General features: G+C 35.8%; 1 protein-coding gene across 3 annotated transcripts; it reads left to right on the top strand.

Moving 5' to 3' along the window:
* Window positions 1-881: 881 nt before the first annotated feature.
* On the top strand, window positions 882-17,281 carry OTUD6B (OTU deubiquitinase 6B). 3 transcript variants are annotated; one of them, XM_022584815.3, is made up of 7 exons: window positions 882-1,035; window positions 1,700-1,851; window positions 4,123-4,203; window positions 9,250-9,562; window positions 11,170-11,231; window positions 14,033-14,139; window positions 14,925-17,281. In XM_022584815.3, exons 1-7 carry the CDS (start codon window positions 954-956, stop codon window positions 15,007-15,009), a joined length of 882 nt encoding a protein of 293 aa, XP_022440523.2. In that variant the 5' UTR covers window positions 882-953; the 3' UTR covers window positions 15,010-17,281. The 3 variants fall into 3 exon arrangements, with proteins under 3 accessions (XP_022440523.2, XP_030615954.1, XP_089755059.1); XM_030760094.2 differs by having other exon boundaries at window positions 946-1,035; window positions 1,666-1,851; XM_089898933.1 differs by lacking the exons at window positions 882-1,035; window positions 1,700-1,851; window positions 4,123-4,203 and adding exons at window positions 5,806-6,120; window positions 7,082-7,222.
* The last annotated feature ends 58 nt before the right edge of the window (window positions 17,282-17,339 follow it).

Below are 17,339 nucleotides of genomic sequence, written 5' to 3'. Positions count from 1 at the left end.
TGGGCAAGTGCTCTAGGTCTCTCTTCTTCTCTTGATTTTTTTTCTCTTTTTTTCTGCATGAAAATTTCTCTTGTTTTGCGTTAACTTCAGTAATTCCATTTTGGTGCCCTATGAGGCTTGCACATTTCTGTTCTCTCTATGAGCTTCCTGATACTTTTCAATCTCTCCGGCAATAGCCTCTTTATCATTGAGCATAGGTCTTTAGGCTCCTGTGTGATATGATACTCAATCCTTACTACCTCATCTATTTCCACCGCTATATTCAAGAGGTGGCATTTTCTCAATTACTTAGTTGTCTTTCTTCCGAAATGCGGTATTACGACCTTGAAAATAATAAACAGATCTTAATTCCCGACTGTTTGATTGAATCAGCACAAAGATTCTCACCGATAATTATTCACGGTTTTATTGAAATGTTTTATTTTTCCTTCTTACCTTTTGAATAGTACTTCTTAGCAATGGGACCAAAAGTGGTCCCATTAAAGTAGATGTTCCGAAGTACCGAACAAAACAAAACAAACGTCCAAAACAGTGCCCCTACGTCATCTCTGCCCGCCTCACGTCAGGGCCAATAGACTGGTGTAGCTTTATTGCTGAAGGGTCTGTAGCGCGGATCAATTGCAAGTCTGCAAACTTCAGCCTACTAAGCCAAACCCCAGCACGCCATCGCGCTCCACCCCCGCCCCGCCCCGCCCCGCCCCGCCCCACCCCACCCCGCCCCAGCCTGCCCGGCCCTGCCGCATCAGCGCGGGTCACGGGAGTGCGCACGCGCAGCATCCGGTTCTTCTTCCTCCTCTCCCCGATGACTCAGCTTAGATCCGGCACCGCCTTGAAGGCGGGGCTGGATCCTAGCTGCGGCCAATGGCGCACGGGGTGAGGGTTGAAGGGTGGAAGGTTCTCCTTGCCGGTTGTGCTGGTTCCTTTCAACAACTGTCCTGGGTTACCTGGTCGTCATGGAGGCAGTCTTGACTGAGGAGCTTGATGAGGAGGAGCAGCTGGTGAGAAGGCATCGCAAAGAGAAGAAGGAGTTGCAAGGTGACGGGGGAATGGGAACCTAGAAGTCGCCAGGACCCAGGGAAGGGTGCGTGGCGGGTCGCTTCTGGGAAATCTTGAGGGGTTTCTGATCTGGATCCTCCAACGCTTTTCCAAAGTAGCCAGTGGTCTCTTCCTTCCCGCCTTTCCAAGGTCCCTTAATCCCCCAGACCTTCAGAAGCTTCCTCTTCTCCGGTCCGTCGCGTTCCCCCTACCCCGCGCCGCCGCCCGGGTGTGGGTTTCTGAAAACACCGGGAAGCCACCGTCTTGGACCCAGACCCCCTTTCCTATCTCCCCTTCCTGTTCCTACCCTATTTGCCGACACTTGCCCTACTCGGTGCGTTTTGAAATATCTCACCTAAATTTTGAGGACTTGGAAGGGGTACTTGAAAGATTTAAAAATCTACTTTTTTTTTTTTAAGTTTTTCCACCTCCCACACCAAACAAACTCACGGTTATGTTAATAAAATTTTTCTTTTTTTTTTTTTTTGAGGGTGTGTCTTAGCTTCATCTGGGCCCTTCTCTGTAACTATCTGTTGTGTAATTACTCTTCTTGCTTTCATAATTACTTTTTCTAAACTCTTCACCGTTTACCATCCCCTTATTGTTACTATTTCATATTCTTAATCCCAGGGTTTATGACTTAATGGTTTTGGTGGCTTTTCAGCCAAAATTCAGGGTATGAAGAATGCTGTCCCCAAGAATGACAAAAAGAGGAGGAAGCAACTTACTGAAGATGTTGCTAAGTTAGAAGCAGAAATGGAACAGAAACATAAAGAGGAGCTGGAGCAATTGAAGCAGACTTCTAAGGAGAGTAAAGTAGGTGAAGTAATGTTTCTCTTTGTCTACCTTTGAAAGCAACTGCCACTTTTACTACACTGTTTATTATATAAAATCATAAAATCGGAGGGAAAGAAGTCACTTAGTCACGCTCATGCCATCACCTTTCATTGATATTTTTCCAACCAGGTTTACATGGTAGTGTGTTTTTTAAGGAAGGCCAGCAAAGAAAACTATTGCCCCAAAGATGAACAGATTGATAAAATGGACTAAAGGAAGCTTTACCAAATGAAAGTTGGAAGACCAGTCTCCTAATCTCAGAATTGCCATTAAATAGGATTGTAACCTGGGCAAATTTACTTAATCTTCTTGAGCATAAGTTCTTCACATATCATATGATACAAATAGTACTGCTGTTTAAGCACAAGATTTTTTTTAAGAAATGGGATAACAAATGTGAAATCATTTTTTAAGTTAAAAGTGCTTTATGAACAAGTTGTAAAAGATGAAATTTACTGATGTTTCTTGGGTAAATTGTAGCATGTTAACTGTCATCATTTTAGCTAATATTTATTTCATCATGTAGCCATACACAATGTGTTGTTTGCCACACACTTTGTTTAATATATTACATTAATTTTCTCATAATTCTCATAATAACACACTATAAAGTATTACCTCTGAAGTAAGTGTAGATAATCCCATTTTTCAAATGGGAAACAGACTCAGAGAGATTTAAAACTTTGTTCTAAATTTATAACAGCCATTGAGTACCAAAGCCTGAATTCAAAATGAGAGCTGTCTTACTCCAGAATGTGAATACTGAATTCTGTTATAATTTTATCTAGAGTGGTAGCTTATTACATGGGTTTTAGATACCAAAGATCACAGACTCCATAACCTCATTCTCATTATTGATAGTTAGAAAGTTCTTATGTCTATGCAAAATTTTATCTACCATAAATAAATTTTATTTTATTTGGTTCATTTTTGGTCTGCTGTTGACAGGGAAAACAGCTTGTCTGTACTGATTTACAGTTATTGTATTAAACATAGTTTTATTTTCTTTAACTTTTTTGTCAAGAGCCTGGCTTTCCGTGCCTTTTATTTCCAAGTAACAAGGCATGATGCTCTAGGTGTTTGTGTTGTTACAATCATGGTATTCCTAATTGTCTCCCTATCTTTTCTATTAGTGAGATAGTTTTGTTTGCTCTCTCAGGCCTTTCAATTTTGAGATTTCTTTCCTAGGTTTCCAAGGACAAAAATGTTTAATTGTTAAGCTACATATTGTCCAACTGTTAAAATACAAACTCTCATTTTACTTTATCTTTTTTTTCTTAAACTGAAGCCTGTTTTCTTTCTGAATGTCACCTGAATTCTTTTGTCACTGCTTTCTCCTTTTCTTTCCAGATGCTTTTTTGTACCTTGCCTGTTGTCAGTATGGCAGTTTGTAAAATTAGCACATTCCTCAGAAAAATATAAGAATCCTAATTTCACTAAAGTTGATAACTGCTCTTTGAAGTCTTAATCTGATTTTGATATTTTGATCATTTGGACCATAGCCTTAGGGACTGCTGACTCTGGTATTAGAGGCCTTGATATGTTTCATGTATGTGTCGTACTAAAAACTAGCTTAACTTATACTTGTGGTAATAAAATACTAGCTACTAATCCTGACAGTTGTAAGTCTAGCAGTTTATTCTTTAGCAAACACGTAACAGCCATTTGGTGATTAAGATTAGTTGTAATATCCTAACAATAATTATAGATTAAATTTTCTACCTAAAAGTTTTTCAGTTTGTAGATGGGAAAGGATAGAAAAATCTCAACTTCCTACCAGGGTCAAGAAACAGTGCTCATCAGGTTCTGGCTAATTAAGATAGAGAAAGGCCTTTGCCACCACATTTGAGTTATGAAAGTAGTAATGACAGAACCTTACATATTTTATAAGTATAACATTTAGAGAAGGGAAGGGTGGAATGCTGAATGAGTTGTGGCCCTTATAGGAAGTATTTAGATGAATGGAGTAGGCATTCTAAGAAGGAAGGAAACCATGCAGGAATGAGCATTGTCTTTGAAGAGCTATAAGGAAAGTTCTTGGGAATCTGACAATTCTCCCTTAAATACAGAGAAAGTCGACAGAACTATGTCTCATTTAGTATTGTGCTGTATCTAGTGCTGTTATTCAAATTTGAATTGTGGGATGACACATATTTGTGACTTTTGATAATAATTTAATAATCTAATACTTTGAATAATAACTTAAAGGTATTTTTCATTAACTTGTTAAATGTTTTTTGTTTCCCTTAGATAGATTCTGTTGCTGTCAATATTTCAAACTTGGTTCTTGAGAATCAGCCATTTCGGATATCAAAAGCACAAAAGAGACGGGTATGAATGTCACCTAGTATTTGTTAGTGCTATGTGTGTAATACTATCTTAGGTGTTGTATTGGAAGTGAATAGAAAAAAAATGGAGTTCCTTGCCAGAGGACCTGAACTAACATTTATTAGGCTTTAGATTATATGAAATCTCATTTAGTCCTGACAGTAATCCTGTGAAGTAGGATTTCTTATCCCCATTTTATAGAGAAGAAAATAGCCCTGAAGCAGTATAAAATAACATGTCCAGTTTGCAGTTCTCATAGGAGGGTGGGGCTAGGAAAGGGGATGTGCAAAGGATAAATTTTTTTTTTTTTTTTGCGGTGCACGGGCCTCTCACTGTTGTGGCCTCTCCCGTTGCGGAGCACAGGCTCTGGACATGCAGGCTCAGCAGCCATGACTCACGGGCCCAGCCGCTCCGCAGCATGTGGGATCTTCCCGGACCGGGGCACGAACCTGTGTCCCCTGCATCGGCAGGCAGACTCTCAAACCACTGCGCCACCAGGGAAGCCCGCAAAGGATATTTTTTACAAATATGTTATTCCAGACTTAATAATTCAGAATTTGAAGAGTGTGAGCCCAGGTGATACTGATGTATAGCTTTGGTTAAAAACTATGGTATTAAGTGGTAAAATAAGAATTTGAATCTGGAAGTTAAGCAAGATATAAAAATATCAGAATTATGTAGTTATATATGTATTGGTTAGTTGTGATGAAAATTCAGAGAAGGAAAAACTCATTGTGCTAAGTGTTACATAGTTGGTATTTAAGGAAATATAGTTATTTAGTTAGGATATTTAAAGTCAGTGAAACAGCATGCACAAAAACAAATATGGGAATGAAATTTTGCGTCACCAAAGATCTGTAAGGAAACTGATTTATTGGACGTAATAGGTTTATGATATCAAAATTATGGGCGTGAGATTAGATAGGTAAGGGCTTTTTACTTTGAAAAAGAACAAGGGGTTTAAATCTAATCTTTCTTTCCCAAATATTGTTTTATTAACACTTGATGTTTTCTAGGATTTAAATGTTTAAACGAGCTTTGCATCTTATAATTTAGTAGTACATAATTTAATAGAGCATGGAATTTGGTGTCAGTCAGATGGAGGTTTTAATCCCATTGTGGTGCCTTGCGTAAGATTCTTAACCTTTTTAAGCTTCAGTTTCACATGTATAGAATGGGGGAAAATAATACCTACTTAATAGAGTTATTGTGAATATTAAACAATTTACTGTTTCCAAAGCCCTAAAACAACATTTTTACTATCATTTGGGTCAACAAGTGATAGTATTGTTCACTGTGTTAAATACTGCATAGTGCACCTCTTAAGAAACTCAACCTAAGACAAGTTTTTTTGTTTGTTTGCTTGAAAGTTGCTTAAGTTGCAAATTGTCAAACATTTCTCATACTATTGTAAAATTTTGTTCTTGAGTAATTATTATAACTGTGAATTTCATAGACTGAAGAAATTTAGATTTCATGGTATTTTGGAGGTTATTTAGTTCACCAACTCTGTACTTATGATATGTATTCTGTTATAGCCTTATTATTGTCATCTATTTTCTACAGATCAAAAGTGAAGGGCAGAAGTTTTGCTTGGCAGAAACATAACAAATATTTGTTGGAGTTGCCTCTACCTAGTAATTGCTATATCTTAGAGTAGCAACTATTTAATTCTGGCAAACATGACACAACTCTTTCCTGTCTTTATCAACACTTGTTCACCCTACCTGGTCCCTTAGGCAACAAAACAAACTAATTCCCTTACGTTTCTCAAACATTTTGTTACTTTTCTCCTAAAATATTGCATAGCTGAAATGCATACCTTTTCCAGCTATACTCTCAAAAAATGTAGTATCTTTTATAGTCAGCTGCTTGGCAACACTTCTCTGCTGAGTCAACACTTGGCAGAGAAAACACCCTGTAAGTAATGGCCAAAGTTTCTTATTGCTTTGTTATATTAATAGGATTTGGGGACAGAAAACACTGAAAGTTTATAATATTTAAGAAAATGGAACCTGAAGACAGGGTAGATAATTGGGTATTAGACTTATGCCGAACCACATTTTTTTTCCCCCAGAGGCACCAAGGAATGAAAAGCCAGTTAACTAATGATGTCATCTTTGGGAGAGATACAACTCTCTGGTAGAAAAACATGACAAAACTTTATGAAGATTTATTATTGGAATATTGTAGAGCAAATCCCGTATTTTCAATCTAGAAAAGCATAGGGAGTATTTTATTTACTTCAGAGAACTTCAGTGAAAACTTATTGGTATGGTGGAAAGAGCCCAAAGTAGAACTTAGAAGAACTGGGTTCCAAAAATAAGAAATTTGAGAGCTGGAATGAGATCTAGTTCAATTTCTTTATTTTATAAATGAGAAAGCTGAGGCCCAGGTTGTCTCAGTGGCATGCTGAAAGTTTAATACAACCCGTGCACTAGTACCCAGCTCTTAAGATTTCTCTTCAGAGTTGTTTTTGCTGTATTACTGTACTATTACTACATGACTCTAGTTTTACTGACAATGTATTTATGATTTATGTGCTATTTTCATCATACATACATTTTCATTAGAATTTATGGGTGCCATTCTACCTCCAGGACTAGGGTTGTAGCAAGGAAAGTGTCTCATGCCACTGGAAAACTCTGCATGGTTGGGAAAACAATGCAATGTGTTTCCCACCTAGTGCCCTGAAAAGGAAATACAATTGCTTTGTAATATTGAAGCAGAGCATGAGGGAAAAAAATGTAATGATTGGATTAGTATTTTAGAGGCTTAAATTAAGGTTTTACAGATAGTATAAAGTTCCACTCTTCCAGTAACTAGTACCTGACGTCATTAACTCCAGCTCCCATCTACTCCAACTTTTATTCTGATTCAGGTGCCTGGATAGAAGGAGCTCTCTGTGTTGTCCTTGGTCCCTGCTCTGCTTCTAACCAGCTGTATGGCCTTTGGAAATCTTTCTGCGTGCTGTTTCCTCAGAAGAGGAAAATGAGGGGTTTTGGATTAGATGATATTCAAGGTGCTTATCCTTCCTCTCCCCTCTGAAAATGTTTTTTATAGTCTTTTAAAAAGTAATAGTGCCATCTTGTGTTTTAAGATTTTATGCCACTGTGATCCACAGTTGTAGGTATGCAGTGAAATAAATTGTTTCATGGTATTTCTGTCATGGTTGGAGTTTGGAAGAAAAAGCAAATAGGTTTATGTTTTATTAAGAAGATAATACTGCTTTTGATTCAGGTAACTTAGAACTCACTTTAGGTTTATCTGGCACAGCACATAACAGGCATGTAGTAGAAGCAGGTGGCATTAAGTGAAATTGAAATTTGCCTTTCCATTCACATCTTCTGTCATAAGGAAAGGTTAGAGCTGGGGAAATAAAAATCTTTACCTTTTCCTTCTTTTTCTTGGCTTATCTAAATCCTTCACTGTAGTTTGCTACCAATATCAAGATTTATATTGATAGAATGTAGTTTAACGATTTTTATTCTCTTAAATTGAAAAGCACTTGCTCCCATTATACAAGTAAAATATACCATAGAGAGTTAGAAAGATGTTCACACACACACATGCAGGCACACACACAAAGCAAAATAAAACTTATTTTGTAATCCTGCCATCCAGAGAAAAGCACTGTAAATATTTTGTGTATCTCCTTCTAGTGTTGTTGTTTTTTAAACTATGTATGCATAGACTTAATATATATTAACTGTATACCATCTTTTTGGCCCCCCAACCTTATCTCTTGACACTTTTATCTGGTACTCTAGCTATATGAACCGTGTTCAGCTATGAAACATATAGTGCTTTCTGTCTTTTGATCCTTGCTATTCCAAGTGTCAGGAGTTTTTTCTCTTTTTTCCCAACCTTCCCACTCTACTTCTTATCCACCCTTCATGTCACAAATCTCTCATTACCCTCTCCCCATCCCATTATAACATTTGAATAAGGAAAGCAAGCTGCAGAGTGTAACGTATGATAGGACTTTTGTTAAAATACTGTTTTCTGTACATTTTCTATGAGTACATCTGTATTTATTAAAATACATAGAAAAAAAATCTAGAAGGGTACACATCAGACCTCTAGAGCAGGCACTGGGATTGGCAGGGGAACTTTAGATTATCTGTAATATTTTAACTTTTTTATAGGGAAGAATATTTTTATCTGTTACTTTAGTTAAACGTGTATGTGTTTGTATGTGTTTTTTTTTTTTTTAAAGCTGGATATATAGAGCTCCTATACCCTCCTAAAGACCTTAGCCATTTAATGCCTCGCTGGTGAGCTGGTGATTTAGCACATTAAGACCTCACTGGTGGAGTGATAAGTTAAAAAGTTTGGATTAGCTTGGACTTAAGTATGACAATGATGTTGCTTTAAGGCCTAGGACAACTCAGTCCTAAGATAGTACTTTGAAATCGGTAAGTAAAGTTTTTAGATACTTGGCATGTAGTTTTTTTTTTTTTAAGAAGATGTTGGGGGTAGGAGTTTATTAATTAATTTATTTATTTTTGCTGTGTTGGGTCTTCGTTTCTGTGCGAGGGCTATCTCTAGTTGTGGCAAGCGGGGGCCACTCTTCATCGCGGTGCGCGGGCCTCTCACTATCGCGGCCTCTCTTGTTGCGTAGCACAGGCTCCAGACGCGCAGGCTCAGTAGTTGTGGCTCACGGGCCTAGTTGCTCTGCGGCATGTGGGATCCCTCCCAGACCAGGGCTCGAACCCGTGTCCCCTGCATTAGCAGGCAGATTCTCAACCACTGCGCCACCAGGGAAGCCTGGCATGTAGTTTTTAAATAGACTTCAAAGAAAAATTTGAGGGCTTTCTTTTGTCCTAGTACAGAGCTAGGTGCTGTACACACAGATGAGAAATAACATTTGCCTTTAAAGGAGTTCACAATATAGAAAATTCTACAAGTGATGAGATCATCAATATGATAATGCTTGTGGGAGATGGGAGAAAAATGTTTCTGAGAATTTTATATTTCATCCCCATAATAAATGTAAATTAGTCCTAATTATTAGGAATTAACTTTCCTACACTGTTCTCTTCATAGGACAAAAAAGCTGCACTGGAAAAGGAGCGGGAAGAAAGGATAGCTGAAGCTGAAATTGAAAACTTAACTGGAGCTAGACATGTAGAAAGTGAAAAACTTGCTCAAATATTGGCAGCTAGACAGTTGGAAATTAAACAGATTCCATCTGATGGCCACTGTATGTATAGAGCCATTGAAGATCAACTGAAAGAACAGGACTGCAGTCTGACTGTGGCTGCCTTAAGATGTCAGACTGCTGACTATATGCAAAGCCACGTGGAAGACTTTCTGCCATTTTTAACAAATCCTAATACAGGAGATATGTATACTTCAGGTAATTTATTTTTCTTTACTATGTCTTGTTGTGGTTGTGGTGGTTGTTAAATAAAGTGCTTCCTGGAACTGATAATAAAAATAACCTGAGTGGTCCTTATGGGGGAAAAAAATCTCAACATTTAGGCAAAATTATTTTCTATAACTTTAATAGATACTAGCACATTTTGGTTTATTAAGATCTTTTAAGTACTTAACTATTTTGTAGTTAAAATAAATCTTTTATCTAAGATAGGAATAGGATTCATTATTACTATTTTTAAAAGTGTGTTAATAAGTTCTATTTCACAAAGTTAAGCTTTGACTAGTCTCTGGAAGTATAGGGCCTGAAGACCACCAGTATAGAATGATTAGGAAAGCTAATTCCTCCTTTTATCCTGTAGTTTGGGAGATTTAATTTTATTCTAATAAGCTATAATATTCAGGCAAAATTTGACTTTGCAAAACCAAAAACAGATGAGTTAATAACCTGCCTTATTATTCTCTATAATACCATTGATAGTTGGGAAGGTAAAAAAAAATGTACAACTAGCAAATAAAGGAGAGAGCAAGTGAAAATCTGAAAAAGTTTCTTAAAGAGAAAGGGGAGTAAGGGAGAAAGTTAGTCCTTGAGATAAGACAGCAGGTGTGTCAGTATCTACTGGGAGCAAGTCATATGGCCAGGATGTATTGAAGAGGGAGGGGATGGTTAAGGGTGACTTGTTTAATGGAGTCCCCAACTGCTAGTTGTAGGGCAGTGGAGAGGAGGTGGCAACTCAGCATGGTGAAACAGAGAAAAAGACAAAAGACTTAAATTACCTTCATTCCTTTAGACAATATTTATTGAAGGCCACAGTGTGGCAAGAACTACTCTAGGCACTGTTCTGAGCACTGGATATGAGACAGTGAATGAGACAGATACACAGGACATATTTTCTCCTAGATGCCCATAATTCTTTCCCCTTCCTCTAAACAGGAAGTTAGAGGTGTTAGTTTCCCATGTTAACTTTCTGTATAAAAGTGTGTATGCTCAAGATATGCCATTAAACTCTGCAATTAGGTCTTTTATGTCCTCTCAGGACTGATCTAGGAAGACCTTTCTTTGGCTAGAACTGATACTGATAACAAATAAAGTAGACGTTTCCAAAATATGTGAAGGCACTATTTGATGCTATCACTGGGAAAGGAGTTTCAACTCATTTTACTTTTACTCTGATTCTCTTCTCACATTTCTTACAGTGTCTTATAGTGAACCTGATATTATAAAGGATGCATTTTTTAGTCTTTCAACATATTCTTTCAGATGCAGATTTGGACTTTAAAATGTGAATATGGTGGCAATCTTGGGGTCATTGCTTGGGTCAAGAGAGAGGTAGTCTTGTAATGTAGTTGAGGTCGCTGGGCCTTAGGCTGAGGGAGAGAAGCAGAGATGAATTGCTTTGCTCTTCGATGGAAAGTTTGAATGAATTAAGTTTGGGTTGGGAAATGGATTAAATTCTGGAGAATATAGGTAGAGAAGGAGGAAGTTCATAACTTGGGCAGTTTCATCAGAAATTGTGGGAGGTATAGAAGGGACTAACATGAGTTCTAAAAATTATTAAGTGCTATATTCTGATCTATTTTCTACAGAAGAGTTTGGAAAATACTGTGATGATATCATAAACACCGCTTCATGGGGAGGTCAGCTTGAGGTAAGTTTGTTATTATTCATAGTGGCATTGTTAAATTATTTTTAAAAATCCCTTCTGTAGTTTTCAGACATAGTTTTCAGATGATCCAAATTTCCCTTTCAAGGTTCCTTTTCTTTATATATTTGCTGTTTCTCTACTGAAGCATTGAAAAAGGGAGTTAATATTCTTAGGCCTTTAATTTAAGTATGTACCTTTGGGAACTGAAGCACTATTTCATTTTAAATAGCCCAGTGTTTGATCATTGTGTTGGTGAGGCTAGTGTTGCATCTGCATATTTCCATTTGTGATATTGCTACTGGCCATATATTTGAATTTATGGACATATGAAAGTGAAGATTTTACTTAAGTACAGTAAAATTTACCCAAGTGGCTCAACTGATGAAAATCACTGTTGGAAAAGTAACATCTCTTCCATCAGAAATAGAAAACAATATTTTAATGTGAGAATACACGTCAAATCCTCCCACAATACATCAATTACAATTGTGTCTTGAGTTCCTAGTTGATACTGACTGACTTGAAAGCAGTATTTGATGCATTAAAATTCACTTGTAAGAAAACAATATATTTAGTCACTTGTAGGGAGTTAATCACGATCTTTTTTAAGCTCTAATTATTTATCTTACTGTTAACTTTGTTTCATTAAAGCAAAATAAAACACCTAAGTGGTCCAAGTGGTGATGAGATAGCCTGGGGTATTAGAAGTCAGGGAGTAAGGGGGAAAGACTTGGGGCTAGGTTGTGGGTTTTTTTTTTTTTTTTTTTTTGCGGTACGCGGGCCTCTCACTGTTGCGGAGCACAGGCTCCGGACGCGCAGGCTCAGCGGCCATGGCTCACAGGCCTATCCGCTCCGCGGCATGTGGGATCTTCCCGGACCGGGGCACGAACCTGTGTCCCCTGCATCGGCAGGCAGACTCTTAGTCACTGCGCCACCAGGGAAGCCCTAGGTCATGGTTTTTCCTTGTGCTTCTCCGTTTTGTGACTTTGGGGGAGTCAGCCAACCTCCAAAGCTCCATTTTCCTTATTGAATGGGGATAATAAAACCCCTATGTGTATATGGTAGGCCATTTGTGGATATTAAATAAGGCAAAGAGTATATGCATAGAAGTTTGTAAGCTAAAGTGCCAGATAGATGAATCTAGCAGTATAATTAATATTATTGTGTAATTATGATTAGTCATCTTAAATAGTTTGTGGCTCTGACTATTTCACTTCAAGAACTATGTTGTTTGGAGATATGACATAATTGCTTCTTCAAAGTCTTTTTCTTAGCAGTGCTATATTTGTACCTCTTCTGAGCCACCAGAGGGAACTGTGTCCACTTGTTTTGTATGCCTCTCCTGGGTCTCTGAAACTCGGGAAGTTTAGCTTTGTGACTACATTAGGAGTAATTAAAGATGCTTGAACTTTTTAATAAGAATCTCAAATTAATTTGAGTTCTAGAGACCTAAGTGACTCTTTTTAAATTGAGAAAAACCTTTTAAAACATCTTTTGAAGGACATTTTCTCATAAATTGTTTGTGAATTCATTTGAAATGAGTTGCTGTTTTCACAGTGGGGTAAATTTAAATTATTAAAGAGAAATTCTTTGTATGATTTCTGAAGACTTAGATGGGATATTAAGATTTCCAGAGCTTGTTTTGCACCCTCCATTCCATGCTGCCTTTTAAAAAATGTTATTTTAGGTATAAGAAAAAAGTGCTTCAAAGGAATATTTTACAAGATAGAACATGGGATTAAATTTGCTACTGTGTAGCACAGAACCTTTTCCATATTCTTGAATTAATTTCTTACCTTCGTTTAAAATTTCCTAAAAGGTCCATGTTCTGTTATAATGGGGCAAATAAACAGATCAGGGCATTATGACTGAATACTGTTAAATGATTAATTTGTTTATGAACTTGAGCTCTAGAGTCAGACTTCTCAGTTCAGTTGCAAGTCATTTTGTTTCCTTGTGCTTGACTTCTCTTAACCTTTCTCTACCTGTAATTATAGTCTTTAAAATGTATAACAGTAGTACCTATCCCGTAAGGTTATTGTGAAGACTGAATGAATTAATACACATAAAGCACTTAGAATGCTTGGTCAAAGTAAGTCTAAAAGAATGTTACTACCAATATTCATTATTAACTATTATTCATCCAACTTTAAGCTCTAATTTTATATCATGTGGCATGAACTTAAAATTGTATGTTAATCAGTTGGAAATTCCATGAAGGGATAGTACAGTTCATAAGCTAACTCATTCTACTCATGCCTTGAAAATTATAGAGCAGTTGTTCTCAACATTAGTACAATAGAGTCGTCTGAAAAGCTTTTAAAAAAATAAACCTCCTATTCTTTCCTGCTTCCTCTGTCCTTCCCCCAGCCCCTCTCAATTGTAATTGATTTGATCTGGTGCCTGAGTAACAGTATTTTTAAAAATCCTTTATTATGGAAATTTTCAAGGCATATTCAAAAGTAGAGAGACTAGTATAATGAACTCAATTTACTCATCCCCATGCTTCATTAACTATGGCATAGATATTTCCAAAAAGCTGTTGTACATCCAGGGCTTGAAACTTATGCATTTGATTTAGTAAACATTATATTTATTTGATTTTTAACAAATATGTGTTAAGTGCCCACTATGTGCTGGGCTCTTGGTGTACATTAAGGAAAAAGAGTAGATCCCTGCTCTCACTGGTTGCCCTATTCATGCATAAATTCAGTAGTTTATGATTTGAATAAGATTTACCGCTTTATTTCCCTTACTAATATATATATTGTTTGTTTTTTGGTTTTACATTTTCTTTTTTATAGCTAAGAGCCCTGTCTCACATTTTACGAACACCAATAGAGATAATACAGGCAGATTCTCCTCCTCTTGTAGTTGGTGAAGAATATCCAAAAAACCCATTAATACTTGTGTAAGTACCTAGAAATTCCTACTGTTAATATTTTTCATGATTAAGACAAAAAGGATTATGAAAAAATTTTAGGTTATATATGTTGATTAATCGAAACAAGTCCATCTTCAGCAGGATTAATTATGCTTATTTTATGTAAAAGGCAATTACAGAATTAGAAAGCATTGTCAAAATATGTGATTTAGATCATTGTTTAAACCTCTAGTGATTTAATCTTGTATATGAGTTAAGAATAAAGTCATTTCTAAAGGTTACAAAATTTTAGGATTAGTTCTCATGTTGTTCTGGTTTGACAGTAATGCTAAAAGTTTCAACAGGTGTAAAAGCTGAAATACATTCATGTTGCCTGATTGTTTATTCCTTAGAGATTTTTTTCTTCATATTGTAAAAACACGTTACATAATTGAGAGTTCTCTGAAACAGCATGGAGAGTTTGCCATTGGCTTTAGTGTTCATTAGCTAAGCCTACTAAGGTAGTCATTAATGGCTTGGGTTTAGGTAATAATTTAAGCTTGTTGAGCACTCAGCATCTCAGTTTTTCCTTTTTCACTCCAATGATGGTGTTTTACCTGACATACTCAGCAGACAGAGTTATTGAACCAGATCTTACTGACCGCTGATGCTTTTCAAATGGTGTGGAACTTTTAAGTAATGAAGTCTATTGAATGATACCCTGTGAAGTGATTAATTCAAAATACTTGGTTTTATATACATAGTAAACATTTATATACAGTGAATTGAATTGCTTTTATCTAAATTACTTATTTCTCCTTTTTTTCTTTCAGTTACATGAGACATGCATATGGCTTAGGAGAACACTACAGTTCTGTTAAACGGTTGGCGAACACAGCTAGTGAAAATTGCAGCTAGTCTATAAAATGTTGCTGTTATGTTTTAGTACAGCGTGCTGATCTGAGTATTAATACCAAGTGCTGGGTTGTTCTAAATGTTTCTGGAAAAAAACCAACTACCTTAAATCAGTTTTATGGCAAAGCTACTAACAGGTTTTTAAAAAATGTGTCAAAGATAAACTTTCACCAGTGTCCCCTTAGTGGTGTTTTAAAAAACAGTTGTAAGTCCCTTGTGGAGAACATAATTTATAGACCAAGATGGTACCCTGTTTGCTGATATTTTTATTAAATATAGGATCCTGAACATTCTGTTCTGTGTTGAAATAGTTAAAAATTTTTTTCTCCCTATTACCGAAAGCTTTCAGTAACCGTGTCAGTGTAATTTTTCTTGAAGAAGTGAAATGACTCAGTCTCTTTGACATTGCAATAATGTGGTGATGGTGATAGCAAATTTAATGAGTGCTTATAAATGAACGTGATTGCAGTAACTTTGGTGTTGATGGGATTAATGCTCTGATGCTTTTTATATAGCCCCATCAAAGTGCAGCTAAGAAGCTTGCTTTAATAAAGAATTTAAAAATATTTATTCAGATGGGAATCAGTTGTTATATTTTAAGAAATGAGACAAATTCATAGGTAAATATGTTTCCAATCAGATTTAAACCTCTAAAGAAGTACAGATGTCTTTTATTTGTATATAACTTAAAAAGACTCAGCAGATTATTGCTTTTCTAATTCATTTGTTATTCCTTCCTGTTTCTTAACTTCAGAATGGTTGTACCATCATTTCTTGATTATCTTCTTAACTATAAATTTTTATATCTTTGTTGTATTTTCTCCATCACTACTCAGCTACTTTGCTTGCCTTGCAGTCTTTTCCACTAAGAAATAGTTTTTAGTTTCTCTTATTCTTTAACTTGTGAAAATTGAAGGAGTAGCAATATAAAAGTGTCCAAGGCCAAATTTACTTCAAATTCTTCCTCTTTTACAATTTGTCTTACAAGATCTCTCCCTTTGCTTCATTCTCTAGGATTAGAGAATGCCTTTGTTAACTTGTTATTTTGTTAGCCTTATTAATGTCACCTTTCCTCAGATATTTGAGAATATTTGTCTCAAGTATTTGGGCATTTTTTATGTGGCTGAAAGCCACTGTTGAGCCATGACTGTATAATAAAATCAGTACAATACTTTTCAGTTGAATGATTTGTCTAGCTCAGATTTTAGGTTACTTGTAACAGTATTCTAAGAAGATAGTACCCATCTGTACAAATGTGTCTGATAATTTGTTATGTAAGGAGGTATTATAAAAATGAAACCTTTCTGGTTTGATCTGTTTTTCTCAAATAAGAAAATAACTAGTAAGACTTTGCATCAAGTTTATAAAATTTGAATTTTTTCTCCATGAATGCGACTAATTTTTATAAGTAAATACTGGGTTTTATAATATTAAAAACAGGGTATCAGTATCACATGCCCAGCAGGTGACTGTGTGGAAACCTGGCAGGAGCTGTTGTGGTCATCTAGAGCAAATAAGTACTACATGAAGGTATTCAACTGCCAAAGATTAAAACCATTCTGCTTGCCAAACAAAATATATTCTGAAGGCTGCTTGCTTTGTAATCCTTGATCTGAATTTTTTTGGGGGTCTGAAATTTATAAAAGAATGATATTGTAAAATACTAAGCAGCTTGGCTTTATTTTGAAGTAATCTGTTACTTTAAAAGAGAAGCATTAAGAAGTAATAAAACAAGATACAAAGATATCTAGTTATTATAAATTCCATCTATATTTAAAGTATTCTAAAATAACTTATTGTTAGCTATTTTTTTTCTAGCAGGATGAATAGAATTGTCTTGATTGTAGATATATTTTTAAATTTTTATTATTTTTTATTTTTTAAATGGCCAATATGGTAATGAACAGGGTTTGTATGGTTAGCTTCTCTTCTTTCTTAAAACTTGAGATAAAAATTATTTTAGCTGTAACCTAAATACTAAAATTAAAGTCTTTAAAAAATGGCAGATGTTAACTTAATAGCAGCATATACTAATTTAATTTGCTGTATGATGCTGGTCTCTTAAGGAAGTTTGATAAGCTTTCTTTTGTCCTAACTCAGAAAAGTATATGTTAGAGTTCTGGAATATGTCTTTAGCCAAGAATTTTATCCACTTAAATATGTTTTTTAACTTACATAAAGCAAAAAAGAATGTGTGTAACTATAGTGAGCAATAAAATTTTGTTCATATTATCTGATGTTTGCTAAAAGAAAAATAAAAGATGAGTGGATTGAATCAACATTTGTTCAAATTGTTATTCTTTAATAATTTTAGAAGTAGAGAAAACTTGTTT

Source organism: Delphinapterus leucas, chromosome 17 (assembly GCF_059928025.1).
Source record: "Delphinapterus leucas isolate spDelLeu-1000000601 "Yukka" chromosome 17, BTC_Dleu_Yukka2, whole genome shotgun sequence".
In the NCBI taxonomy this organism is placed as follows: domain Eukaryota; kingdom Metazoa; phylum Chordata; class Mammalia; order Artiodactyla; family Monodontidae; genus Delphinapterus; species Delphinapterus leucas.
The sequence above is the reverse complement of the archived record's forward strand: the minus strand, read 5'-3'. Positions and strand labels throughout refer to the sequence as shown.